Source organism: Squalius cephalus (assembly GCF_949319135.1).
Source record: "Squalius cephalus genome assembly, chromosome: 10".
NCBI lineage: Eukaryota > Metazoa > Chordata > Actinopteri > Cypriniformes > Leuciscidae > Squalius > Squalius cephalus.
This window is the reverse complement of record NC_137131.1, coordinates 1,576,141-1,603,500: the sequence shown is the minus strand read 5'-3', so window position 1 is coordinate 1,603,500 and position 27,360 is coordinate 1,576,141. Positions and strand designations below refer to the sequence as shown.

At 37.5% G+C, this 27,360-nt stretch overlaps 2 protein-coding genes across 2 annotated transcripts in view; one reads left to right on the top strand and one right to left on the bottom strand.

The window, feature by feature from the left end:
• kif5ab (kinesin family member 5A, b) overlaps positions 1-27,360 on the bottom strand; it is a 581,587-nt gene that overhangs the window by 415,293 nt on the left and 138,934 nt on the right. The gene's annotated exons all lie outside the window — the stretch shown is intronic.
• helz2a (helicase with zinc finger 2a) lies at positions 1,959-25,499 on the top strand. The gene is made up of 21 exons (XM_079884090.1): positions 1,959-2,038; positions 4,127-4,719; positions 8,283-8,466; positions 8,648-8,758; positions 10,346-10,466; positions 10,558-10,939; positions 11,030-11,671; positions 12,054-12,837; positions 12,952-13,027; positions 13,143-16,617; positions 16,800-16,885; positions 17,076-17,219; positions 17,312-17,452; positions 18,163-18,307; positions 18,459-18,575; positions 18,698-18,890; positions 19,158-19,292; positions 19,560-19,769; positions 22,738-22,891; positions 23,168-23,335; positions 24,510-25,499. Exons 2-21 carry the CDS (start codon positions 4,148-4,150, stop codon positions 24,635-24,637), a joined length of 7,968 nt encoding a protein of 2,655 aa, XP_079740216.1. The 5' UTR covers positions 1,959-2,038; positions 4,127-4,147; the 3' UTR covers positions 24,638-25,499.

Here is a 27,360-nt window from a genome sequence, read left to right as displayed (position 1 = left end):
GCAATAACCACAGCTCAGTGAAAGAATGGTGTGTTTGCCTACGTGTCGTCATGTATCTGTGACAAACACTGGTCAAAGTGTGATGCAAAGTACTGAAACTGAAGCTGTTTTGTTTGCTTAGATCCTACTTCCTTTTTTTGCTAATATTAGTGCACACACACAGTGCAGCAGGCCTAGAAAATATATTACTGTGTGTGTACTTAACTATATTTACCCAGAAGTGACCAAAATCTCCAAAAACCTCAATTTAGGGACGTCCTTATTTGTAAATCTGGTATAAAAATAAAGTAAAGTTTTTTTTTTTTTTATGTAAAAATGCAGAAATTTTTGTGTGCACGTGTGATGGGTTTAGGGGTAGGGTTAGTGTGTGTGTGTGTGTGTGTGTGTGTGTGTGAGAGATGGCTAGGTTTAGGGGTAGGGCTAGAGTGTGTGTGTGTGTGTGTGTGTGTGTGTGTGTGTGTGTGTGTGTGTGTGTGTGTGTGTGTGTGTGTGTGTGTGTGTGTGTGTGTGTGTGTGTGAGAGAAATGGGTGGGTTTAGGGGAATGGTTAGTGTGTGTGTGTGTGTGTGTGTGATGAGTAGGTTTAGGGGTAGGGTTAGTGTGTGTGTGTGTGTGTGTGTGTGTGTGTGTGTGTGTGTGTGAGATGGGTAGGGGTAGTGTGTGTGTGTGATGGGTAGATTTAGGGGTAGGGGTAGTGTGTGTGTGTGTGTGTGTGATGGGTAGGTTTAGGGTTAGTGTAAGGGGAGATAATATACAGTTTGTACAGTATAAAAACTATTATGGAATGTCCCCATTTAGATGAGTTAAGCAACGTGTGTGTGTGTGTGTGTGTGTGTGTGTGTGTGTGTGTGTGTCCTGGTTTCTTGTGAGGCAGGTGGACCTGAAAGCACTTTTAAAAGTAAACACAATTATGACATTCCTGGGCCCTTAATCAGAGGCAGAATCATGGGTTAAACAGACACGTACTTTAATCAGCACATTAACCTGTTTTGTTTGTGGAAACATTTACATAACCTTGTATAATATGGCATTTAAAAGGGAGTGGTCAGGTCAGGTGGTAGAAACATAAATATTAACACTCCTGCATATGATGTCAGTCTTCAAGGGACAATTAAAGCAGTTTCACTCAGCTGTTGTGTTTAATAGTTTGTGTACTGGTCTAGTCGGTAACTGTTTAACTTTGTTCAGTTTTCACAGATGTAAGCATGTTTCACATGTAAACAACACCACATATCAAAGTTCTTAGTGGTTTAGTTTCAATTCCAGCCAAATCTATCAGCCAAGATAGTTTCTTTTTCAGCCATCTATTTTTTTTTTTCTAAATTTGACAACTCAGCATTTGAAACCTCATTTCAATTCGATCTTATCAACTTCAGCACTATAACAACACAACACTTCAACACAAATAACAAAAAAAGTTATTTAGCTTTGCATTTAAAAGTGTTCCCCACATAACAAGCTCTCCTTTAATGAGAGTGTGTATATAGTCCTTATTTTCTTTCATCATAAGGTCCTTGTTAAAAGAAACATTTTAAATACGGGAAAAAGAATGGTCAGTATATTGCAAGATAAGTTCCAGTCAGAAATATTTTGTGAAACAAATAAGCTTGTGCAATGTGGAAAACATGTCTAATGTGTGCTTACTTCATGGTTTAAAAATGCACATTACACACAAACATTATTTTTTAACAGCAAAAAACATATTTATAATATCTACATACATTTTATACCCATTACAACTGACTTTGAGAGCTGTTTGTTTGTGATTCTGTAAACCCTAAGCTAATGCTTCATGTTGTTTTCATCAGTAGTGAAACTGAAAGCTAAAGCTGAATTTGCACTGTTACGCACAAACACACTGTCCTGGAAATGGAAACTTATTCTGTAATTCTAGAAGGGAGTGGCTTAGCCAGCGTCACTCAGCAACATCTATATAAATTGCTTAAACGCCTCTAGCAGGAAGATACCCATGACTGAGTGGTTGAAACATCCAGTGTTACAGGAAGATTGTGGCGTATCAGAAAACCTTTTATATGAAGGTAAGATGATTCTATGCATTACTAGTTCATGTTACCTGATTCTTTTGTGAACCGTTTGGCCTATTATTTAGTGGAAAACAATTCATGAAGCTTTGTGAAAAATATCATCCGTGGCACTCAAACGAATGGCAGCTTCAGTCACCATTTACAGCAACAGTGAATGGTGACTGAGTCTCTCACTCTGCTAAACACGGAAGAAAGCAAGCCGTACTCAGCATGAGAGTGAGTAAAACATTACAGAACTGAACTGTTCCTTTAAGAGGAGGTGACCGGAAAGCATCTGTTGCTAAACGATTAAATGTAAATTACTGTTATAAGGTGTTTAGTTTAATCAGCAGCTTATAACCTTAAATACAAATAAGAAATTGTTCTGTGGAGAAATTATTGTCATAAACTGCACTTATTCAGTATTTGTTTTTACATTTATCATAAACTTTGTGTTGGCAGGCTAATAATTTTTAACTACCACATCGTTTTTATAGATGTGAATTACTGTGTGTAAAGATATGTTCCTCACAACTGATGTTAATGTAGAAGGAAGTAAAAGTTAATCAAAATTAGAATGCGTAATATTTCAGCATTTAAAACAAAAAAAAGGTGAAAATTATGGAAGGTTGTTTATGGCAAGGCAAGGCAAGTTTATTTATATAGCACATTTCATACACAATGGCAATTCAAAGTGCTTTACATAAAAGAAATTAAAATAATAACAAGAAATAAGAATAATTAAAACAGTTAAAAAAAAAAAATACAGTACAGTACAAACAGTCGGACGAACAGCGGCACAGTGCTCATTCAGTAAATGCACAGCTAAACAGAAGTGTTTTGAGTCTGGATTTGAAAGTGACTACTGTAGGAGCACGTCTGATCTCCTCTGGAAGCTGGTTCCAGCTGCGGCTGGCATAATAGCTAAAAGCAGACTTGCCATGCTTTGAGTGAACCCTTGGTATTTCTAGCTGATATGATCCTAATGATCTGAGTGATCTGTTGGGTTTATATTCAGTGAGCATATCTGCAATGTATTGAGGTCCTAGGCCATTGAGTGATTTATATACCAGTAATAATACTTTAAAATCAATCCTAAATTTAACTGGGAGCCAGTGTAAAGACCTGAGGACTGGTGTGATGTGTTCATATGTTCTGGTTCTGCTCAGCGTTCTGTATGAGCTGCAACTGTCTTATGGTCTTTTTGGGAAGGCCAGTGAGGAGTCCATTACAGTAATCCACCCTGCTGGTGATGAAAGCATGCACAAGTTTCTCTAAGTCTTGTCTGGAAACAAAGCATCTAATTCTTGCAATATTTTTCAGATGATAGTATGCTGATTTAGTTATTGCTTTGACATGACTACTGAAACTAAGGTCTGACTCTAGTGTCACACCAAGATTCCTGACTTGATTTTTAGTTGTTTGACCCCTAGAGTGAAGGTATGCGTTCACCTTGAGAACTTCATCTTTGTTTCCAAACTCAATGACTTCAGTTTTGTCTTTGTTTAACTGAAGAAAGTTTTGACACATCCAACTGTTGACTTCATCGATGCACTGGCACAGGGAGTCAATGGGGCTGTAATCATTAGGCGATAGGGCTAAGTAGATCTGTGTGTCGTCTGCATAGCTGTGATAAGCAATTTGGTTCTTTCTCATTATTTGGCTCATTGGGAGCATATACAGGTTGAACAGGAGTGGCGCAAGAATTGAGCCTTGAGGGACTCCGCATGTCATGGATGTCCACTCAGACTTATGGTCTCCTATACTCACATAAAATTATGCCACAGAAAAAAAAAAAAAAAAAGGTAATTGCGACTTTTTATCTCCCAATTCTGACTTTTTTTTTTTAATTGCATGTTATAAAGTCAGAATTGTGAGATATAAACTCGCAATTTTGAGGAAAAAAGTTTTTTTTCCCTTAGAATTGGACTATAACTCGCAATTGCAAGTTTATATCTCGCAACTCTGAGAAATAAAGTCAGAATTGCGAGATTGTGAGATAAAAAGTTGTAATTATCTTTTAAAATGTTTTATTCTGTGGCGGAAACGCGCTTTCCATAGTAAATGGATCTTATTCTAATTACAAATTATTTCTTTTCACAGGAATTTCATGCCCTCTGAGTCATGGCTCCTGTAGGAAATCATCATAACCTTCAAATATTACAAGAGACGTTCAATCTGTGTGTGGGATGTAAGAAGTGCTGTATAAAACACCGTGCGATTTCATACTCCCTTAACAAGATCTTCCATAAGTGCTCAGAAAACATCTTACTGGTCCGGCGGAAATGTCCCAATTCAGTGTGGAGGCCAGTTGCTCCCCTGCCAGACTTTCCCAGACCTAATAAGTATGTTGTTTGCTGGAACTACACTGAAGAACGTGGATGCTCAACACATGGAAGTAGATGTTCCTTTGCTAGGTGCCCAGAGGAAGCATCGGTGTGGAACGTCATGAAGGATTTAAATCTGACAATTCCTCAGCTTGTGAATCTGATAAAACGAAACCTAAGGACACTGCAGTCAAAGCCTCAAGAGAAAGGAAGCTGCACATTATGTCAGGAACACTTCCGAGGCGATGAGGAATTCATGAACCATTGTTTCACGGTGAAGCACAGGAGACTGATCTTTGAAGATACTTCTCTGCAATGGAAGTACCGTGATCCGCCACCAACATACAAGGACCTGAAATTGTGTGAAAGGTAAGTCAAAGCAGTCAAGTCACCTTTATTTTATAGCGCTTTATACATTGTTTCAAAGCAGCTTTAGGCAAGGCAAGGCAAGTTTATTTATATAGCACATTTCATACACAATGGTAATTCAAAGTGCTTTACAGAAAGGAATTAAAATAATCACAAAATAAAAGCAAGGAAAATTAAAACAGTTATAAAAGAAATTAAAAGAGTAAAAAGATGATACATAGATAAACTTCTCATCTGGCAAAACACCGGTGTATCATATTTTTCACAACTCCCAGTTTTACTCTGAGATTTTCCCATGGTGATTACACTGTGTCTGTGGTGTTCTTTTGACACATCTAAGAAATCTATTGGATGTCTCCGATGGACCCGATTTTCCACCAAAATCGGACAGGAGGAGCTCAAGGACTCTCGGGATAACCTCGGGTTCACTGCCTCATCAGTCCACACCCCAAAAACCCATTTGTTCGGAAGCTCTAGGAATGGAGTCGATCCAGTCCGCACCCCAGAGAACCTTGAGTTTAATCACGTCAAACTCAAGGGGGTAATCTTTCAGAAAAAACTGAAGCTTCCCTGGGCGCCGCCATTGTTAGCATTCCATTGACTCCCATTCATTTTGGCGTCACTTTGACAGCGAATAACTTTACATCTGAGGTGTTTAAAGACTCCATTTGTCCATTATTTATTTCTAAAGAAACACGAAAATGTATAAAAGGCTCCATTACCTTGTATCTTACGTTATGGCCCCGTAGAAGCAGTTTTTGTAAAAAATAGGCTGGATGATAACCGGTTTCAAGGTTTACCGTGGTTTGAAAAAGTCACGGTTTCAAAACCGCAAACAAAAAAAGTTATACCGTTCCTACGATATGTGCATTTTTTTGTGTCGTCAAAGTGAAAGCGCAGGACTCCCTACTAGATTGTGTGTGTGCGTACCTGCAGCGAAAACAATGCAGCCCCTCCCCCACCGGTTACTGCTGGCAGGCGCGTGTATGTGATTGTGCACGTGATCCGCAGTCAGTGAGACTCACTCAGCAGTAATTTAAGTTCAGGATGGCGAAGGAGGTGAACCCCCACAACTTTTCCCCCCATCAAAAAAGACCAAGTCAGCGGTGTGGGATTTTTTTGGGTACCGGAAAAATTCTGACGGCCACGGCTTGGAAGAGGAAAGTCAACCGACATGCAAATCATGTTTAAAAAGAGTCGCTGCTAAAGGAGGCAATACATCAAATATGATTTCTCATCTACGGGAGCACCATCCAGCACTCTTCGCTAAATTCAAGGTGAGTTGTTAACTTAAAGCTGTCTTGAAATGAACTTTTGCAAACATCTAAGTTACCGAGTCAGATAACACGGCTAATTAATAAACATTAGCTAACATCAACTAATTTCCTCTTGCACGTTACTTTACAGAGTGGGGAATAGCAGACTATATGTACTAACGTTACGTTTCTGTGATTGAACATTAGTACAACAATTAAGTGAATTCACGTCTTTGCTTTTAAGCCTTCTGCCACGTTAACATCTTTTCAAAATCACGCCATTAAAAAAAAATAAAAAATCCTCGCTGGCTCTCACGTGTCTTTGAGTGTTCGTGAACTGATGAGACTGTGTGTGTGTGTGTGTGTGTGTGTATGTGTGCAGTACACTCGCACTCTCTGCGTTAATATCATAGACTGTAAAAGGTTAATATGCATCAACACTGAAATTAAAATTTATTTTAGAACATTATTTTGATATTTTTAGCAGTACTATTTGTTTTTACACACAAAAAAAATTAATGTAATTGTTTTTGTTAAATCTAGTAAATTACCACATCGCATCTATTTTTAAAAGTATACTGATTAAAAGATGAAGTGAAAAAAAAAGACTAGTTACAGATTTAGCTTAAATTTAACATGTCAGTCTTTGTTTTTCTTCTTTGTAGAGCAGCTGTGGCTTCAGCAGCAAAGGACCATCCTCCTCAAAAGCTGCAGGTCAGCCAACAATCCAAGAAACTTTTGAGAAACAGCTTGCTTATGCACCCACATCCAAGGCTGCAAAGGACCTGAACAGTGCGGTGGCATACTTTATTGCAAAAGACATGATGCCTTTTCAAACTGTGGAGAAACCTGTTTTTTTAAAACTAATGAAAATGTTCTATATGTTTCCTAAAATAAAATATACTGTGTTCAGTTGGAAAAAAAAGAGTTGTTTTTTTACCCAGACATTTAAATATAACATTGTAAAGCAGTAATTACAATACCGTGATACCGTGATATTTTTATCCAAGGTTATCATACCGTCAGAATCTTATACCGGCCCATGCCTACTAATGATTGCGTCATAACCACGCGACTCTCTGTCGCACAGTAGAGAGATTACCGTATGGACAGGAGGAGAAGCTCACGGGCAATCGGGGGGACGTGGAGGCAAAATGACAAAGTAATTAATCAGAATACTTAGCAAAAGTTTCTCCTGCTCCTAGCTCATGGACACCTCCTACTCACACTCTCCGTCTCTGTGAGATTCGGGAGGGAATGATTTAGATTTCTCTCGGCACAGCTACTAGAAGACAGACGGGTTGCTCACGTCACATCTACGTCGTCAAGCTCAGTTTGAGTCTGCGCAGTCGCTCAGCCATCAGGAAGAGAGAGCTTCTAATTGACTTCACTTTTCTCCATTGAATCCAATGGGGTCGATGTGTCCATTTCTTTTACTGGCTATGGTCAAACTCGCTACTCCACCACAGACCCAGGCCATCAGCATGGTTTCATCTCTCAAGTTCCACAATTAAGTAATTTATGTTTGTCTCTTACCCAATTCTCAGTGCCATTTGAGTTCAGTTTAGAATGCACTGCAATCAGTCGGACATACAGTTATAAAAAGAATTAAAAGAGTAATAAGATTATACATAAAAAAACTTCTCATCAGGCAAAACACCGGTGTATCATATTTTGCGCAGCTGCTTGTTATACTGTGAGATTATCCCATGTGGATTGTACTGTGTCTGTGGTGTTCTTTCGACGCGCCCAAAAAATCTATTGGACGTCCCCAATGGACCAGATTTTTCCCTAAAATCGGACAGGAGGAGCTCTAGGACTGACTCAAAGGGTAACCTCGGGTTCATTGCCTCATCAGTCCGCACCCCAAAAACCCATTTGTTCGGAAGCTCTAGGAATGGAGTCAATCCAGTCCAGTCCAGTCATCGCACCCCACAGAACCTCGAGTTTAATCACGTCAAACTCACTACTCCACCACAGACCCAGGCCATCAGCAGGGTTTCATCTCTCTTACCCAATTCTCAGTGCCATTTGAGTTCAGTTTAGAATAAAAAGGAGGATCAAGAGAATAAAAAGAAATAAGAATAATTAAAACAGCTTAGAATAAAAAGGAAATAAAAATACAGTGCAAACATTCATCAGTTTACAGTGATCAACAGGCAAATAATGATTCAATGGTGCAAACATAGTTCAAATCGACTGTAATGCAGCTCTATAAAGAAAAAAGTGTCATTGTAGTCAGTTCAGTGTTGATTCAGTTCCGTTGCAGCCTATACATAACGAAGCCAATAAAATGTCCTCCCATAGATCCCTGATATGCGAGTATGGGGATAATTGCACAAAGGCACACAGTCGAGAGGAACTCCATGAATGGCAAAAAAGAATCAAGGCTACACGGAAAAAAGCCAGGGATGCAGCCGAGCTGGGATTGCTGTCCTATCAGGACATTCTTTTGGAGGAATACAGGCACAGCGACAACAAGAAAATTATTGTAAGTGGGCCATACAGTAATGAACCATGTATAATGTCATTAGTGGCACAATGCTAACGATTTTATTTCATTGGCTGATGCTAAATTATTTAGCATATATTTAAAACCAAAGCTTGATTATTACTGTACATATGTGCTTTTTACAACATCATAAACACTGATTGAATTAATATTCCTGCAGGTCAGCGACACCCTTCCTGATGTTTCTATCACCTGCGACCCAGATTTAGACAGTGTCTATTTAAGGAAAAAGGGAATACAGTGTACATGGAGTTTTACCATTATTTCTAAGGTTTGTGCATTAACTAATGATACTACAATATTTTCTCTTGGTTTTTTAGGAATTGTGGGGTTCAAAGCAGTGTTTTGTGCCTATTGATCAGCTAAATGATCAACGAACCCTGAGAAATACCTTATCATTATGAAAAAAAAAGAGAAAAAGATTCAAGGCATTCTTGCAAAAGTTAATAGGCTCTTGATAAAGTTGTTAGTTTTTATAACCAAGTCTATATGTTGTGTGGGATAAATGTGTAATAATGCATAATCCATTTTTTTGGGATTATATAAACAGCTCTGTAATCTGCCAAACTGAAAACTGTAAAAAAAAAAAGTTGCTGCCTAAAAATTATAAGTACAATCAACTAAGCTGTATAAGTAATTTCAACTTAAAAAATGTGTTTTAATATTACTCTTAGTAAGGATAATATGATCTCTGTATAATATCTTTAAATGCAAGATATTTAAAGTGTGCCTAAAGTATAGTTACAATAGTTCCACTTAAGCGCAATTAAATGTACATGAGTATATCTTTAGTTGGACCTCACCACTATTTCCGGACTAAAGTGCATTAAAGGGATAGTTCACTTTGAAATTAATTTTTGATATGTTTTAGCTTACCTCAAGGGCATCCAAGATGTAGGTGTCTTTGTTTCCGCAGTAGTTTCAATTTTGATATTTTTAGGTCAAACCGTTCTTGTCTGTCAGTCATATAATGCAGGTCGATGGTCACTGGCTCAAAACACAAGCACAGAGTCCAAATTAAAACAATTCCCCATCGTCCAAATGAAACAATTTCCCATCATAAGTACACATTGATGGCCTCAGACACGAAACGGGCAGTTTGTGTGAGAAAACGAACAGTATTTATATCGTTGTTATCTCTTGAAAACAGCACACGTCCAGCACAGTTCATTGGAACGAAACCGTAGCCAAGGCGACATCTATGTATATATCTATACCCGCCTGCGCCGTCAGATCATTTGGACGTGTGCTGTTTTCAAGAGATAACAACGATATAAATACTGTTCGTTTTCTCACACAAACCGCTCGTTTCGTGTCTTAGGCCATCAATGTGTACTTATGATGGGGAATTGTTTAATTTGGACGATGGGGAATTGTTTTAATTTGGACTCTGTGCTTGTGTTTTGAGCCAGTGACCATCGACCTGCATTATATGACTGACAGACAAGAACGGTTTGACCTAAAAATATCAAAATTGAAACTACTGCGGAAACAAAGACACCTACATCTTGGATGCCCTTGAGGTAAGCTAAAACATATCAAAAATTAATTTCAAAGTGAACTATCCCTTTAAGTACAAAATTAGTTGTTCTAAAAATTAGCAGATTACTGGTAAAGACCAGTATATGAAAAGTACAATTGCAGGGCATTTATATTAAGTACATATGGAAATGTATTTGTAGTATACTTAGCATAAAATAAATGTATTTCAAATACATTTTGCATTTTTTTTCAGTTTCAACTGGGTTATTTTGAGGATTAAAGTAAAGTAAAAATATGCAATGTTGGTAGTGTTGGATAGCCACATCTGTAGCTAGAAATTGATCTGTAATCTCAATTTGATTTAAATTCCTTTCAGGAACCTCTAGAAGTGATCGCTTTACTCAGACGGGAACAGGGGGCGAAATTCAGCCTCAGCAAATACCCCCATGAGGAACTGACATATTCCACTAGTGCTTGGTTTAAAAAGAATACTGAAGGTGAAGATTGAATGTTTCTTACAAAACCCAGAAAGAAACCTTACTTATTAATTCATTATTCAATAACAATGACTGTAAATTGTTTCTGCAGTGTATGAAATTCCAGTGTCCTTCAAATCTGACCAACCAGGCCTGTATGAGCAGTGGGTAGTGTTTGACTTCAATACGAGACCCGTACTGCGGCAAAAACTCAAGGTCAGAGTTGGAGAGGATGAGTGTAATGGAACATGCCAAGCACCTGAGGTTCTGCAAGAAAATCCAGAGACTGCCAGGGATCTTGAGCCCTGGAATGAGGAAAGCCTGGAAGTAATTCCTTTTGTTGAAAGAGATGAGGCACAGAGAGAGCTGCTAAACAGATACCCACTCATCAAGGAACTCCAGTCAATCAGTTTGATTAATCGTGGGAATTACAAACAGAGCATGCACAACTTTTTGTACCAGGAGGAAAAGGAAGAAGGTGAACTGCTTGCCAGGTAGAGTATATGTTTAGGTCTAAATCCAATATCTGATTATTGGAATTTATAAAAAGTCTAATGTACTCTCTTTGTTCCCAAAATTTTCAGGCTGAATCTACGAGGGACTGTCCAGTTGAAAAATAAACTGTATGATTACAGGTTTGGATTGAAATTGCCTAATATGGGGGAACTTTTTGCGGCTGTGCCTGTGTCTCACCCACTCACTCCTGATGCCCCTCAAGGTTTCATAGTGAAAAGACATGCTATCAGATCTCTTGTTCGTGTCGTGAAAAACGATAATTATCTTGGGCCTATTTATGAGGCTAACTTTCTGAAAGACACTACCACTGATACACAAGTACATCTACAGCTTTCCAAACACTGCTGCACTGATCTAAATCTGCAGAATGAAGAGCAATGTGAGATGGAAGTCCAGTTCCAAATAAATCGTGTATGGTTCTGTGAGATGCACAAGGCCATTGATGATCTCCCCGACTTGGACAAAGTTTTGCCTGATCTGAAAAACATCAACTTCTGTATTTCTTGCCAGTCAGATCCCGAAGAGTTAAATGAGAAGCAGCAAGCCGCAATGAACTTTGTCCTGGGTATAACGGACAACAGAAGCAGTATCCCACCTTTGTTGATCTATGGACCTTTTGGAACAGGGAAAACTCGAACCCTTGCAAAGATGGCCCAGGTTCTTGTGCAGCAACCACAAAACAAAATCCTGATTTGCACACACACAAACAGGTAAGGCATCGTAATTCTGTGGCACAGAATACTCAGAATATCTTGAAATTCAATGCTGATTTATGCTGGTTAGTGCTTGTTTGGTTCTGGAATAGCTGGTGGACCAGCATTGTTAAAAAAGCCATGTGGAGGCACTGGCACACCAACATCCAAAACACAACATAAGCTGGTCTTTTCATCAAGGAAGTGACCTGTCATATAGGCCTACATTTGTTTAAAATACATTTGCATTCCTGTAGCTCAAACAGTAGAGTATTCATAAGCTGATAAAATTAATACCTTAAAGGCAATGTCCCTTTGCATAAAAATGTCTGCCAAATGCATTGTTCTAAATGTTTAATTGTACCAGCAACTATTATTTTTCTATTTTTTCCCAATGCAGTTCAGCTGATCTTTATATAAGAGGTCATTTCCATGAATATGTTCATCACGAAGCCAAACCTTTGAGAATCAAGGCAATGGAAAGCAATCTCAGATCCACTGATCCTATCATTCTACCGTACTGCCATTTATCCAAAGACGGCAATCAATTTGAGTTTCCTGATAAAGCTGTTCTAGATTCCACAAGAATTATCATAACAACAACTGCGCTGGCTCGTTTCTTCCATGACATGAACCTACCTGAAAACTACTTCAGCCACATTCTGATTGATGAAGCTTCTCAGATGTTGGAGTGTGAGGCTCTTATGGCATTGGGCTTGGCTGGTAAAAATACACGTGTTGTTTTAGCAGGAGATCACATGCAGATGGGACCCAAGCTCTTCTCTGTGAGACAAGACAAATGCTCAGAACATACCCTGCTCAGTCGCCTCTTCTATTACTACCAAGCTGAAAATAACATTGCTGCCAAACAAAGCCGAATCATTTTCAATGAAAACTACCGTTCCACAAAAGACATTGTGGATTTTGTGTCAACACATTTTTATGTGGGAAAGACCGATGTGATCAAGGCTAAAGGAGATGTGCCTCCTCATCCACACCAGCATGCTTTGCAGTTCCATCATGTAAGAGGAGAATGCTGTTTGGATTCAACAAGCATGTCCTGGTTCAATCCAGAACAAATTCTAAGTGTTGTTGACATTGTGCAAGGAATAATGGAGGAATGGCCGCAGGAGTGGGGTGATAAAGATCCTGAATCAGTCTGTGTCCTTTCTCAAGGCAGACAGGTATCAAACATATTGCTATTCACCAATTTATATAATGTTTTTTATTAATGTCATGCTGCTAATTCATACAATTATGTGTTTATACAAGATGCTTTTGCCTCTTTTGTGTTTCAGGTGTTGGAAATACGGCAAACACTGCGTCAGCTTAGACTGCCCCGTTTCACTGTGGAGAATGCCGAAAATGTGCAAGGTAAGGATGATGCATTACTCAAATGTAACGCTATGCCATGATTATGTGCAAACATTCTAGTATTCATGGATATGATTCACAGTAAGAGCATACTACCTTTTCCCATATTTTGTAGGAAAACAATTCAGAGTCATTGTGATTTCAACTGTGCACACCAAGGACAGCCTATTGGAGACGGACCGGACCTGTCTCGAGTTTTTCAATGACATGCGAGTGTTGAATACTGTTATGACAAGAGCCCAATCCCAAATAATTGTTGTTGGAGATGCAGCTGCAATTTCTTGCCATCAGTTCGGTATGTGCTGGAGACTATGGAGATCTTACATAGAGTACTGCATCAACAAGGGAAGTGCCCATGACTTTAGCTTGGATTCTTTGAAACAAGATCTCCTTGAGATATCTGAGCTCTGCAGAAGTGAGGATGAAGAGAGTAGTGATAGTGAATCAACTACATCTGAAATACTAGACACAGAAGACCCAATACTTCAAGAGCTTCTTGATGAGAGCAAAGACATCAATGTTGCATTGACCGAGGAAGGCTTATTTCCCATTTTTACCAATGGGCATCTTGTCAGTAATGTGAACAACGAGATTACAGAAGCAGATGAAGAGCAATTGTTTACTAGCTCTACAATCCACAAAGACTGTGAGCTAGTCAAAGAGAATCATGCGTGTGGTTATGCAGTACCACTTGACGAGCCGACTCTGAGAATCGTTATCAAGGGTAGAAAGAATATGGGACATGCATTCCCTGGAGACAAAGTAACAGTGGAGATCCTGAGTGAGAAATCAGATCACCCTATTGGAAAAGTAATCAACATCCTTGAAAGTGCAGATACTGTCCAAGAATTTGTCTGCACCCTTGAAAGATATGACAATCAAATGATGACACCTATCAACAAATGCATCACCAAAATCTACACACCATTTTCAAAGGACAAACCAGACCACATTGCTGTACGAAATCCAGACAACTGCCATATAAAGAGTTTCATCAAAATAAATGAGGAAGCACGTAGAAAATACCTCTTTGTTGTCAAAGTCCTTCAGTGGAGGAAGAATAGCAGTTTTCCCTTGGGGACAGTTGTGAGTGTGTTTCCAAAAATAACAACTCTAGATGATGGATTGAATGTACTCGAAATCGAGTTCCAGTTGAGGAGGACACTTTCTTCATCTTTGAAAAAACAGATGCAAGACTTTCAAGGTCTCAGTTTATTTGAAGATGGACGAAGAGATTTTTGCATGCTCCCAACATTCACCATCGATCCTGCTGATTCACAAGACCTTGATGATGCAATCAGTGTACGGGATTTAGGTGAGTACTATGAAATCGGAGTTCACATTTCTGATGTTGCAAGCTTTGTGGCTAAAGACAGTGACCTGGACAAATATGCAAGACAGCTGTGCACTACATTCTATCCACGTGGGAAGGAGCCAATATACATGTTTCCTAAAGAATTGAGTGCCAATTTCTTAAGTTTAATCCCAAACCGTGACAGACGAGCCATCTCCTTGATAATAGAAGTAGATGCAAAAACAAACTGCATAAAGAGAAGATTTTTCTTCAAGTCAATCATTCACTCCAAGAGGAAGTTTTCCTATGATGAAGCTGAGGACATCCTTGAAAAAAATTGTCAGCATACTGACCCACTTGAAATCTGCCTTGTGAAAGCATGGAACTTTGCTCAAGTTCACAGGAGATACAGGAAACAGGAAAGCTGGTGTTACAAACCGCCAGATGAGGACGTAACCCTTGGAAGACGACAATCTCACCAAATGGTGGAAGAGCTGATGGTCATGTTTAACCACACAGTTGCTGAACGCCTTTTGTTTGATGAAACGACAAGGAACATAACTCCACTGAGATGTCAGGACAGGCCAAAAATTGAAAAGCTTACTGACCTTTTTGACAAAAATGCCTCCTTGATTCCACTATCTGTTCACTTCTCTAGTCAAGCTCATGAGAGTGAACATGTGTCTCATGAAATGAATAACCAAGGTTTGATTCGCTACAAAGCCATGCCAACCCCTCAGGCTGACATTTTTGATTCTGAAAACTTCCCTATATTAAAATCACTTTTGAGATGCCTGAAGATGGCAGCAGAGCAGAAAAATATCTACAAAATAATTGACTTTGTTGCAACTGATGACATTCACCCCCAACTTCTCCCTTTTGCTATTGCATTTAGGAGACTGTGTTACAAAGCAAGTATTCTACGCTCAAACTCAACACATGTCTCAAGAATTGGGCACTATGATTTAGATCTTGACAGCTATACATGGGCTTCGTCTCCAGTCCGCAGATACATAGATGTTATTGTGCAGCGCCTTCTTCATTCTGTGATCGACAAAACAAACAGTAGGTACACAGCTCATGACATTAACATGTCCTGCATGGAATTTTCCAGGAAAAATGATCAACAGTCAGCATATGAGAAGAAAGCCACTGCTCTACATTTTGCATTAAAACTGTCAACCCAAAGTGAAAAGAAGGTGGCGTACATTGTGGAGCTCAATCAGTCAGGGTCAAACTTCAGAGTATCCTTCCCACTTAACAGGGCCTCTATATCAGAAAACTTAGACATTATGTACAGGGATCTTCAGCTGGCAGATCAACCAGAATTTGATGAAACAAACAAATGCATGATCTTGAAATGGGTGCGAAGGATATATTCATTCTCCAATCCTCACATCCATGCAGAAGTCAAACAACAAAATCCAAACTCAGTCATGGCCTATGTCCCTACAAAGTCCTGGAAATGCCTAGCAGCTGCTGTTAGAGAAGAAAACTGGGACAAAATGATTCCCCTGATTGAGGAGCTTGATGTTAGCTCAACAATCCATACAAGACAATTCCCGGAAAGACTGAGAAACTCTAAAGGTTCAGAAAAATCTGATCCCATGCACTCTGAGCATTATGCCGAACTGTCGCTGAGAATAAAGCAAGGTGAGGCAGTCGAGGTGCAGCTAGGTACAGCCACAGCTCGAGGATTATGGACACCAGCAATTCAGCTGTTTGTTGTGCATCCAAAATTTGAGATTTGTTTGGATCATGTGAAAGATCCAATCAATTGTTTTTCAAAATATGCGTTACTCTCATCAAGGAATTCATATAACTCGTACATGGATTATCAGGCAATATGGAAGCCTTTGTGTGAAATGGAGTCAGCCTCCAGTGCTGTGGCCGAAAATGAGAGCATTCTTATTGAAGATGTAGCCTTGAAATGGGAAACCTCTCCTCAAAAAAACCTTAAAGGTTTTTTTCTTCTCCCTCTTGACAAGAAATCTCAGTGGTCTATTGAATGTGACCTGAGGGAAAGTTTTCTCTGCATTCGAACTAGGATTCACCAAAGTCAGAGTGGTCCCTTTCTGGAAAACAATCAGTGCAAAGCTCTCATGGATGTTCCTTCTATCACTTGGGTGGCCCATGGCATAATTACAGAAGTTGAAGAAACAGACTCCAAAGAACCAAAGAACTTACGAATCGATTTTCTGATTAACCACATGCCCATGACAAATATTCCAGAAGCGATATTCTGCGAGAAGACAAGGTTTACTCTGGAGCTGATTACAAAGCTTCTGCCAGATGTGTAAGACTACAAATCATTTATACTATAGCTGACTAAAATGTTCAAAAATACAGTCTGATTCATTTTAAAGCTACTCTTTTGAGTATATTTATACAAGGTATAGTTTAATGTGTGTCCTTCAATTATGAGCACATCTTCAAACAATATATGTAAGCTTCATTAATTGTTATGCTTCTTTGCAGGCGTAAAGAGAATGCAATTAGCAGGCTTACCAAAGCTAACAACCTTGTGAAAACGATTGCCATGGGCAGGAAAATCAACTCTGGAGGTACTACAATTTCTCTTTTAATGCCTCTTTGTAACATCTTGCATAGCCTATCTATATTTTATATTATTTACATAAAGTATAGATAGTTTATTACTTTCAAACTATAGTGACTTACAGTACGAGCCATTTTCTTTTCAAAATCTCTTCAAATGTAGTTTAATTTTATTTAACACTATACATCTCCTCAAAGGATGCACAAATCCGGAGCAGAACCCAGCCAGATTTGAGATTGACAATTATCTCCCTTCTGGGTTTGCCCATCTAAACAACAGTCAATGTAAAGCTATAAGAGAAGCACTGACCAACCCGTTCACTCTTATCCAAGGACCACCAGGTGAGAGATGTTTTCTGACCTTCTTTGGTTTCACAAAGGCTATTGTAAGTTGTAGTCCTTTCCTGCTATACTATTGTTGTGCATTTTCACAGGGACTGGAAAAACTGTCGTTGGTGTCCATATTGTGTACTGGATGCTCAAGAATATCCAACAGCTTCCAACCTCCAATTCACAGAAGAAGAGAGCTATTCTGTACTGTGGCCCTTCAAATAAATCTGTTGATGTTGTAGCAGGTAAATTTTACAAATCGTGTAAAAAATATGGTTGTTTTGCATATTGGCAAAAGTAGTAGGTCATTCAAATATTCTGAATTTTGAATATTCAGAAGTATGTACTGTAAATATTGCAGAAATAGTAAAAGCAGTATAGTAATATCTAGAATGCTATTCCATATAGCCAATGATTATTTATGACATTTGGGGCCAGATTTACTAAACAGGGCAAATTAGCGTGAGAGTGCAATTCCAAAAAAGCGCCAATGGGAGTGTAAAGTTCTGCGCATGATCTACTGACAACATACACGAACACAGACGCAATCAGATAATTTCCATAATAACCAACGCAATCTACCAGTTAGCATCTGGTTTAAGACGTGCTTTTTTTGGGCAGTAAATAATGGCACAAACACCGGTAAATTGACCAGAGCAAACTTTAGTAAATCACCTTGCGTAATTCATTTAAATACTCTCCTCCCATGAATTTTGCGCCTAAGAGGAAAACTCCAAAATAACACTGTCCACGCCTTTTTAGCGCAAATTTTTCACTGCGTGTCTTTAGTATATCCTGGCAGTAGTTTTTTAACACCAAAAGAGGGTGTGTGCTGGCATAAGCTGTTAGTAAATCTGGCCCTTGGTCAGTTTGATGCCACTAGTGAGGCAGAAGTTACATGATTACCTGACCGATGATCACTGCAAATTTAACTGGTTATTCAAATGTGTTGCAGGTCATCTCCTAAAACATAGAGAAGAAGTTCGACCTCTCAGAATCTACAGTAGTCAGATGGAGATGTTGGAGTTTCCTTACCCAGACTCCAATCTTAAGCTGTCACGCAATTCTAAAAGAGGGGAAAAACCAAACACAGAACTCAGGTATTCCCCAAATATTGTCCATTAATCACTTATTTGGGCGGATATAATAATTATCAGTGTTTGTGTGTGTGTGTGTGTGTGTGTGTGTGTGTGTGTGTGTGTTTAAACCTTGATTTCCATTAACACATGTTTATTGTTGCTGTTTTATTAGTTCCATTGCATTACACCACCTGATTCGAAAGGATGGCAACAGATATTCCACTCAAATACAAGCATTCGATTTGAAAATCAGAAGAGGAGATAAACTCACTCCTGAAGAAAAAAAACTGTATGTATGGCTCAATATCTCTTTTTGGTTCCTGATTATTGTTTCTTGCTGTTGGAAACTGTTTGGACACAAGTATTAAAGTTCACATGAGTTGCAAAACAAAAACTTTTTTTGTTTTAAAGCTACAAAGACACCCTCAAATTGGCTCGAAAACACGAATTATTGCAGCACGATGTCATCTTGTGCACTTGCACTGCAGCCTCACACCCTGCCTTAGCTGAAGTCCTCGACTTAAAACAGATCATCATTGATGAATGTGCCATGGCAACTGAACCTGAAGCCTTTATTCCTCTAGTGGCTCATAAACCAGAGCAGGTATGAATGCAAACCAAAGTTCTTTTTAGACAAACAATAAAACCTGGATATTAGCAGCATGGATTGGTTGAATAACTCACATTAAAAATTAATGGAGGCTTCACCTTAATCAACATTCACATCAATATGGGTAAAACGGATAGTATTCTATTTTCACTATGTTTGCATTGACTACAACATGCATTACTGTAGTTGAATCCACAACTCTTATACTATTACTATTACTACTATATACTGGGTTCTTATACTATTATTTTCTTGTTGTAGATTGTTCTTCTTGGCGATCATATGCAGCTGCAACCTGTCGTGCACTGTGATGTGGTGGAGCGATTGGGAATGAGCAAATCTCTTTTCGAACGTTACATGGAGAGAGCACTCATGCTTGACACTCAGTACAGAATGGTAATAATAAATGATCAGAATATAGCTTTAACACTGTATATGTTATCTACACATTTATTTCAGTTGTTTATTTGCTTTAAGTGTCTATAAAGGGCGGTTCTGTTGTTTTTTATTTAGCAATAGTATTTTTTTATCTAGTGATATTAATGATCTAGATGATCATTAAAGATACAATGATCTAATCGATTACACATCAGCAGTTCTATTGTTATAGTTTCACTTAGTTCAAATTATAATTTATTTATTTACACATCTTGTCTCTTACAGCAAGAAGGCATCTGTGCATTTCCGTCTCAGGAGTTCTATGCAGGAAAGTTAAAAACCGGAACTCGACCCAAACCAAGTCTCTTCCATGCTAAATCAAGGGAAACAAGCATAGTCTTTGGTCATGTTGAAGGAAAGGAGAAAAGTCTGCTGGTCAGAACTGAACAGGGGAATGAAAATTCAAAGGCAAATGAGGAAGAGGCAGAAGAAGTGGTAAGTTAGAAGCTGAAATAGTGTATCTGGGCTATAGTGCAAACTAAACTCTATTGCCTATTAATTTACATACATGATGCAGTTTATATGGGGGGTTCTTTCATTTTGTAGGTTGCTACAGGTATAATACATGTGTTTGTTTAGAAAGTAAAAGAAGGAACTATTATCTAAGATCATACACCTAAAACCTCTGTATGTAATACTCCTACATAGCATAAAATACAGCATATTATTACGATATTTAAGCAAAAGATGGTTTCATACATTCAAAGGTCTGGGCTAAGTCTCAAATATCCAAGCACTAACCCTACTAGAACCGCTCATTATGATCACTCATTTAGATATTTCACATAGTAGTTGCTACTATTGTCTCTCATTTCACTCCATGGTTTCTATAACAGGAGCTAGAATAGTTAATTAGCGCCATCTTGCGATTCAAAATAGTCATTATGAATAAAAAATGGTCTCAAAGTAGAATCACTATTTTAACCTGACACATCAACAGGCGGTTTCATCCATCTTTAACGCATGCGTCAAAATAAAACTTACACAATATGACAACCGTTTCCAAATAAACGAACAAATTATGTGTAACTTCAGTTATTTTTACAAAAAATACTGATATTATTAAACTTACTTGCCTAATAACTCCAACTGATGCAGTGAGCATTAGATTTACACTCTTCTTCCAGATTCTCATCAGACCGTGATGTTGGGCGGCAACCGGCAAGTGTTGTCGGTTAAGTTTCCTAGGAGACATGACGACGACGACTCCTCAAAGCGCGCGCAACATTCAAATTTCAGGACGTTGTTGTCCTCCTAAACGGACGTTATTGGATGTATTTATAAATATATAATATTTATGTATATGGGCGTTTCTTCAACTAGGGGCACTTTTAGGCTTGTGAAGTTGAATAAAAAAAACTTGTTCAAAAGTCACGTAACACAGTCTCATAAGTTTAAATAATTTGTCTAGTTTTAAGGTCTGTAAGAGGACAAACTTAGATTACAAGAGAAATTGTTAATATTTTACATTTTTTCCGACCTGGAATGAACAAATGTCATTTCCACCACATCTCTATATACAGCTGTTATTTAAAAACAGAATAACTTATGTCACTCAAGAATTGTCTAAGATCATTTTTGTAACTAGTTTTATCAGTTTTTCCACAATGTACAATAATTATACATTTGTCAATGAGATAAATTAACTGCCCTAAGGACTAAATGGTGAACTGTACACCTGTCACACTCTGAAATTTAATATTGGTTTGGGCAAGAGCTTATTAGAAAATAAATAACTTGAATTTTTATTTTAAGTTGAGCTTGATCTCTTAAATTGTGGATACATTTTTAATGTGTGATGAGAACTTTTTAAATGTTTTTAAAAAATGTGTGTGGTGATGGAAATGACAGGGTGGTGGTGGAAATGACAATGAATTAACGTGAATGTAGAGAAACAGTAATATTTAGAGAAATATTTATTTGAAAAACTCTTAAACTCATCACACTCAGTAAACTCAATTCACAAAGTCAATCTACTCTTGCAATCCATATCAATTGTACTTTGTAATCATAAATGTCATTTCCACCACATGCTGTCATTTCCACCACAGAGGGCAGTGTGGTGGAAATGACATTTCTGTAGTTTTTTGTGAAAAAATGGAAGATAGCTTCACTGATCAGCTTTGAATTAATACTCAGCATTTCATGCATGCAAAATACTCTTATTTAACTTTAAAAAAAAAATACTTTTTAAAAACACCCTTGAAGGTACAGCATGTTTCCACCACATGCTGTCATTTCCACCACAGAGGGCAGTGTGGTGGAAATGACATTTCTGTAGTTTCTTGTGAAAAAATGGAAGATAGCTTCACTGATTAGCTTTGAATTAATACTTAGCATTTCATGTATGCAAAATACTCTTATTTAACTTAAAATTTTTAACTTTTTAAAAACACCCTTGAAGGTACAGCATGTTTGGAAATGACATAGAATAAATATATTAACTGATCAAGCAATATTTACCTTGATTTTTCTTATTTTGTTCTTAATGAAAATTTAAAATTGCCTCCATGTCCAACATGTGCTCTGATGTCTCTGAACATTTCCATAGAAACCACCTAAACAATCTTTCACACAAACTTTTTAAAGGGACATTACAGTGTTGTGGTGGAAATGACACCAATACTGTGCGACAGCTATAGTTTGTATAAAAAGTAATATTGATGGTGGTCTCACATTAAATACTATAATGTATTTTAATTATTTTACTAGTGCTTAATTTAGGTATATTAATAGTTACCAGATAAGTCATACTTTTAAACTGTATTTTCATTGTTGAAGTTAAAAAGTCTGGGTGTGCGACAAGGATAAAACAGTGATTTTGACACCTATAAGGAGGTGGAAAAGTATGAAAAAATCATAATAGAAAGGTAGTAAAAAGTTTTTAAGGAGGTTTTATTGTTAGTTTGAAAAAGAAAGAGGACTTTGTCCAAAATTATATGTATTTTTAAAAATATGACCAAAGTACATAAAAGTGCCCATAGTCTAAGAATCACCCATATATAAACTATATAAATATAACTGAACGTAACTTTAAATAAAAAAGCTATATTGATCCTAAAGACTGTAAAATTATTTATAAAACGTAATTATATCCAGATATCTGTTGATCTAGATCAGCGCTGTAAAAAGTAAAAGACATCACGTGATCACCTCGTCTTACAATATCAAAAGAGACACATGGGAAATGATAAGAGATAAATAAAATAATGTATAAATAAATTATATTTAAATGTCTAAAGTACCCTACCTATTTCTGCCAAGATTTTTAATGTTTTAAATCCCACTTTTTCCACCAATTAAAATTATCTTTTTTTATTTAAAATGTATTTATTTATTTGTTAATTCATTCATTCATTAAAAAAACATTTTGCTGTAACACTTATAATCATTTTTCCAACAGGTGCGGATCGCCATTCTTTTGACTCAGGCTGGGATACAGACGAAGGACATCGCCATCCTCACACCATATAATGCTCAAGTTAAGAACATTAGTGAATCCCTTTTCTATAATGGTATAAGGGACATCACCGTCAACACCATCATGAGGAGTCAAGGTAATAACGTTTTTAACAAATGCCATTTTACATCAATGGACCATTCTGGACCCATGATAGAACATTAAATAAATAAATGCATGCATGTATGCATAAATTAATGTGTAGGGCACAACTAAGTAGCTTGTTTTAACATTGTAAATATTGAGCAAGGCATTCATACTTTCTAAGCTGTGTTTATAAATGTTTTTACACTTGATATCGTTTGTTTCTGTATTAAGGCATATATAGCCAATATTATTTATGATCTTTTCTCTTTTGTTTGTTTGGCCACAGGAAGTGAGTGGAAATATGTCATCATGTCAACTGTGCGCTCATGTCCAAAGTCTGACATAGAGAGACAACCAACGAAATCCTGGATTATGAAACGACTTGGATTCATCACGGACCCACACCAGGTTAACGTGGGCATTACCAGGGCACAAGAAGGACTGTGCATCATTGGTTAGTTTACTGATGAAGAAACAAATAATGTGTGAATCTGATACAATCTGATCTGTTACACCTGCTATTTGAATTACGCAAAATAATGCACACAACACAGTCATTTTTGTCTCTTGTGTGGGGTCTGGTATCGTTTGACATTTAGCGATTCCAATTCTGATTCTACTTATAAAATTCCTTATTATTATAAGATTGCAATATGATAAAAAAAAAAAAGTCAGACATTGTTATCAAACATTTGTTCAGTCTTTTTGCAAAACTTTATGTTGCAGCTGAATACCATGAATGAACAAATGTCAGCAGCCTAAAGAACAACTAATAATAACTAATAAACTAGACTAATATTCATTTCAAACATTATTAAAGACAAGTATACAGTCAGTAACACAATATGTCAAGTCACTTTTATTTATATAGAGCTTTTTACAGCGCTATATATAACAGAAAAGGACAAATAAGCAAATTAAAGCACAAATAAATACAACTGAACAAAGTTCAGAAATTGAAATCAACTGTAAAATAACACTGCAAAAAAAATAATACAGATTAATTCTTACTAAAATTACAGAAGTTATTCAGTCAAGAGTGTTTGTCTTTTGTTCTTTGATTAAGCTTAATGACAGACAGTTTATTAGGCTGCTGTCACTTTAAGAGCGGATGCACATGCATTTTCTCTCTCAACTGTTTACGTTCACTTAAGACAAAACCAACGTTGTTTACAGGGATATTTTGACATAATTTTGTGTGTATTTGCCCATCCAAGCGCAAGAAGACGTGAAAGAGAGCTCATTCACTATTCATGTATCATATGCGAGTGCCGAATTGAGTTCTCTATCATGTCTTCTTGTACTAAAATGGTTTAAAACCACATTAAAATGTGCTCACAGGAATGAAAATTTTAATTTTATAACAAGTCTCCTGACCGATTTTCGATTCCTGACCCTACTCTTACGCATAATGAGTATTATTCAGTCCTAACAATAATTTCAAAGCAATATGGGTATTATTTATCTTAATCTGGTGCAGTTTGTGTGAATAGTTTCAGGGTTATTAAGCCAAATGCCATTATAATGACACAATAAACCTCGTTTTGATTTATCTTCATTATGCAGTTTGTAATTATCAACAGGCATAATATCTGGATTGCAGTGCATTAATTCTGGTATTTTGACAGGTAATGAGAACTTGCTGCGCTGCAGTGTCTTGTGGAGAAGACTTCTGGATCATTATCAGGAGAAAGAATGTGTAGTGCATCCTCAGAACATCCAGGTTCAGAGACCCAGGAGAACTGTGAGAAGATGATGTGCTTTGTGCAGTTTTCTTTTTGTAGCTGTATTTACTTTATTCATATCTACTCATTTATGCATTACCGTGGTAAATCAGGGAACATTGTATCCGTCAAATGTGTTAATCTATGCTATTGTTATACATTAATATCATAAAATAATCTTGGAAGGCACTTTAGTATATATTACCTTTTATTTTTTTAAATATTAAATATATTTAAATTTTTTGTCTGATTTATGTTATAATTTGATCGTATTAAACTATTCATTTTAATGCCAGGATTTTTGTAAAGTTTTAAGAGAACTGTAAAGCACATTGTATTTGTTAAAAAATACAAATTTTGTATATAAAAAACAGAGTTGGTGGGATTTTTGTCCATGTAACTATGAAATATAGATTAATTTGACCACTTTAGCACCACTAGATTATGACTTTTATCTATATACTTGCAATGTTAAAATTCGACCACTTAGTGGTGCTATACTTGCATATAAAGACAATCGTAAGGCATTAGTATCTGTGTACATGACATGTATTTGGATTCTGTTGATTTGAGATGTTGTTGAATATTTTGTACCAAAATGTGTTTTCACCATGTGTCAAAAAATGTTCTGATGTGTTAAAGATGAAGAAACTTAACGTTACACTGTGTTTTCTTCTTTTTTTTTTTTTTGTTAACATGTATAAGGATGTATCTGTGTCACTAATTTATTTAATAGTTTGTTTAGTGTGCGGCTCTTTACTTAATTTGCACAACAGCACACACAGTAGCTGAACATGAAGGTGTATTGGGACACTTTTCCCCAGGGATTCATCCTGAATTGACTCTTATGTGAACACTGAAGTCACTAATAAAAATCTGTGAATGTGATTGATTATGTCTGTCTCAAATGCTTTTTTCCTTAACTAATGCCGCTGTTCATCATGTCTGAAGTGTGTTTGAATCAGGTGATTAACTGTGAATGAAGTCAGTCCTCCTCAAGTTTACACAGGTGAAGAGAATCATAATCTTCAACACTACATCTGTTGATTTATCATTTCAAACCCAACTAACTTCTGTCATGTCCAAATACTTTTTGGGGCCACTGTAGGTCTATATTTTGATATCACACACACACAGAGATAGAGAGAGAGAGAAGGGTGTTATAAGGGGGAGACAGACGCCAGGCCGGTTTGGAAAAGACTCTGAGGAGAGCTGTGGTTTTGCGGGAGTGTGACGAGACATGGCAAGAAGAAAGAGAGAAATCACTGATGAAGGCAGAAAGGAGTGGATAAACGGAGGAAAGACATTACTCGAGAAGCACAATTGTTTAAAATATAAAGATTTGTTTTGAGAGAATATCTTGACATTGCATTTATTTTTCTAACTCTATGGGAGAAAAATAAACTTGAACAAATATTCTCCAAAAACAATATATATATATATAGGAGGACTGACTTCATTCACAGTAGAAATCACCTAATTCAAACACACTTCAGACACGATGAACAGATGCTACTTAAGTAAATGCATCTTGTTTTAAGGATATTTACAGTAGATATTTAGAATAAAATAAGACAAGACTTGCAGTGCATTGCATGAAAAGTGTGTGTCAAGAAACTGTGAACTTGTGCATGTGTGCATGAGAATAGTGCATTTCTTAGGCTGACTATTTTGAATTGCACACATGTGTGTGTGTGTGTGCATGTGCTTGTGTGAGTGTGTGCATGTGTTTGTGTGAGTGTGTGCATGTGCTGAGTGTGTGCATGTGCTGAGTGTGTGCATGTGTTTGTGTGAGTGTGTGCATGTGGTGAGTGTGTGCATGTGTTTGTGTGAGTGTGTGCGTGTGTTTGTGTGAGTGTGTGCGTGTGTTTGTGTGAGTGTGTGCATGTGGTGAGTGTGTGCATGTGTTTGTGTGAGTGTGTGCATGTGTTTGTGTGAGTGTGTGCGTGTGTTTGTGTGAGTGTGTGCATGTGGTGAGTGTGTGCATGTGTTTGTGTGAGTGTGTGCATGTGGTGAGTGTGTGCATGTGTTTGTTTGTGTGTGTGAGTGCGTGTGTGTGTGTGTGTGTGTGTGTGTGTGTGTGTGTGTGTGTGAGAGTGCGTGTGTGTGTGTGTGTGTCTGTGTGTGTGTGTGTGCGCGTGCGTGCGTGTGTGTGTGTGTGTGTGTGTGTGTGTGTGTCTGTTTGTGTGTGAGTGTGCGTGCGTGTGTGTGTGTGTGTGTGTGTGCGCGTGTGTGTGCGTGTGTGTGTGTGTGTGTGTGTGTGTCTCATTAGGCTGTGAGAGGTTGGAGCTGCAGCAGGCCGTCTCTTCTCACCGCAGTCTTTGATGGGGTTCAATCAGCGCCACATGAGACGGAGGAGAGATGAAGTGGAGAATGGAGGGAAAAGATGTGGGATGAAAAGTAGGAGCAATATATATATATATATATATAAAGAAGGGGGACTCGGGGGAAATCGTTCAGGACATCAGGGTCTCTTTCTTGGTCCATTCTCACTTTTTATGGTCCATTTCTTGATAATTATAGTTATTATATTATTTATGTTTAATTTTGTTGACAGGCAAGTAATTTGTGTAATTTATGGTATTATTATTTTTTTTAAATAGTGATTGTTTCCAAACAGACTATTCCATCTGCCTTTGTTGTCATTCTTCGGGGTTCTAAATAGAACCCTATGAGTTCTTGACTCCCTTCATGCCATAAAAAGGTTCTATATAAGGAGAAATTGACTGCATAACACTTTCATGTTTAACTGGTT

What these genes read in the sequence shown, in the direction of transcription:
- helz2a (XM_079884090.1), top strand. Translation starts at nt 4,148, where the DNA reads ATGGCTCCTGTAGGAAATCATCATAACCTTCAAATATTACAAGAGACG. An exon ending in ACAAAGCTTCTGCCAGATGT is followed by an intron (nt 16,618 to 16,799) that starts GTAAGACTACAA and finishes GCTTCTTTGCAG; the next exon opens with GCGTAAAGAGAATGCAATTA. An exon ending in AGAAGGACTGTGCATCATTG is followed by an intron (nt 23,336 to 24,509) that starts GTTAGTTTACTG and finishes GTATTTTGACAG; the next exon opens with GTAATGAGAACTTGCTGCGC.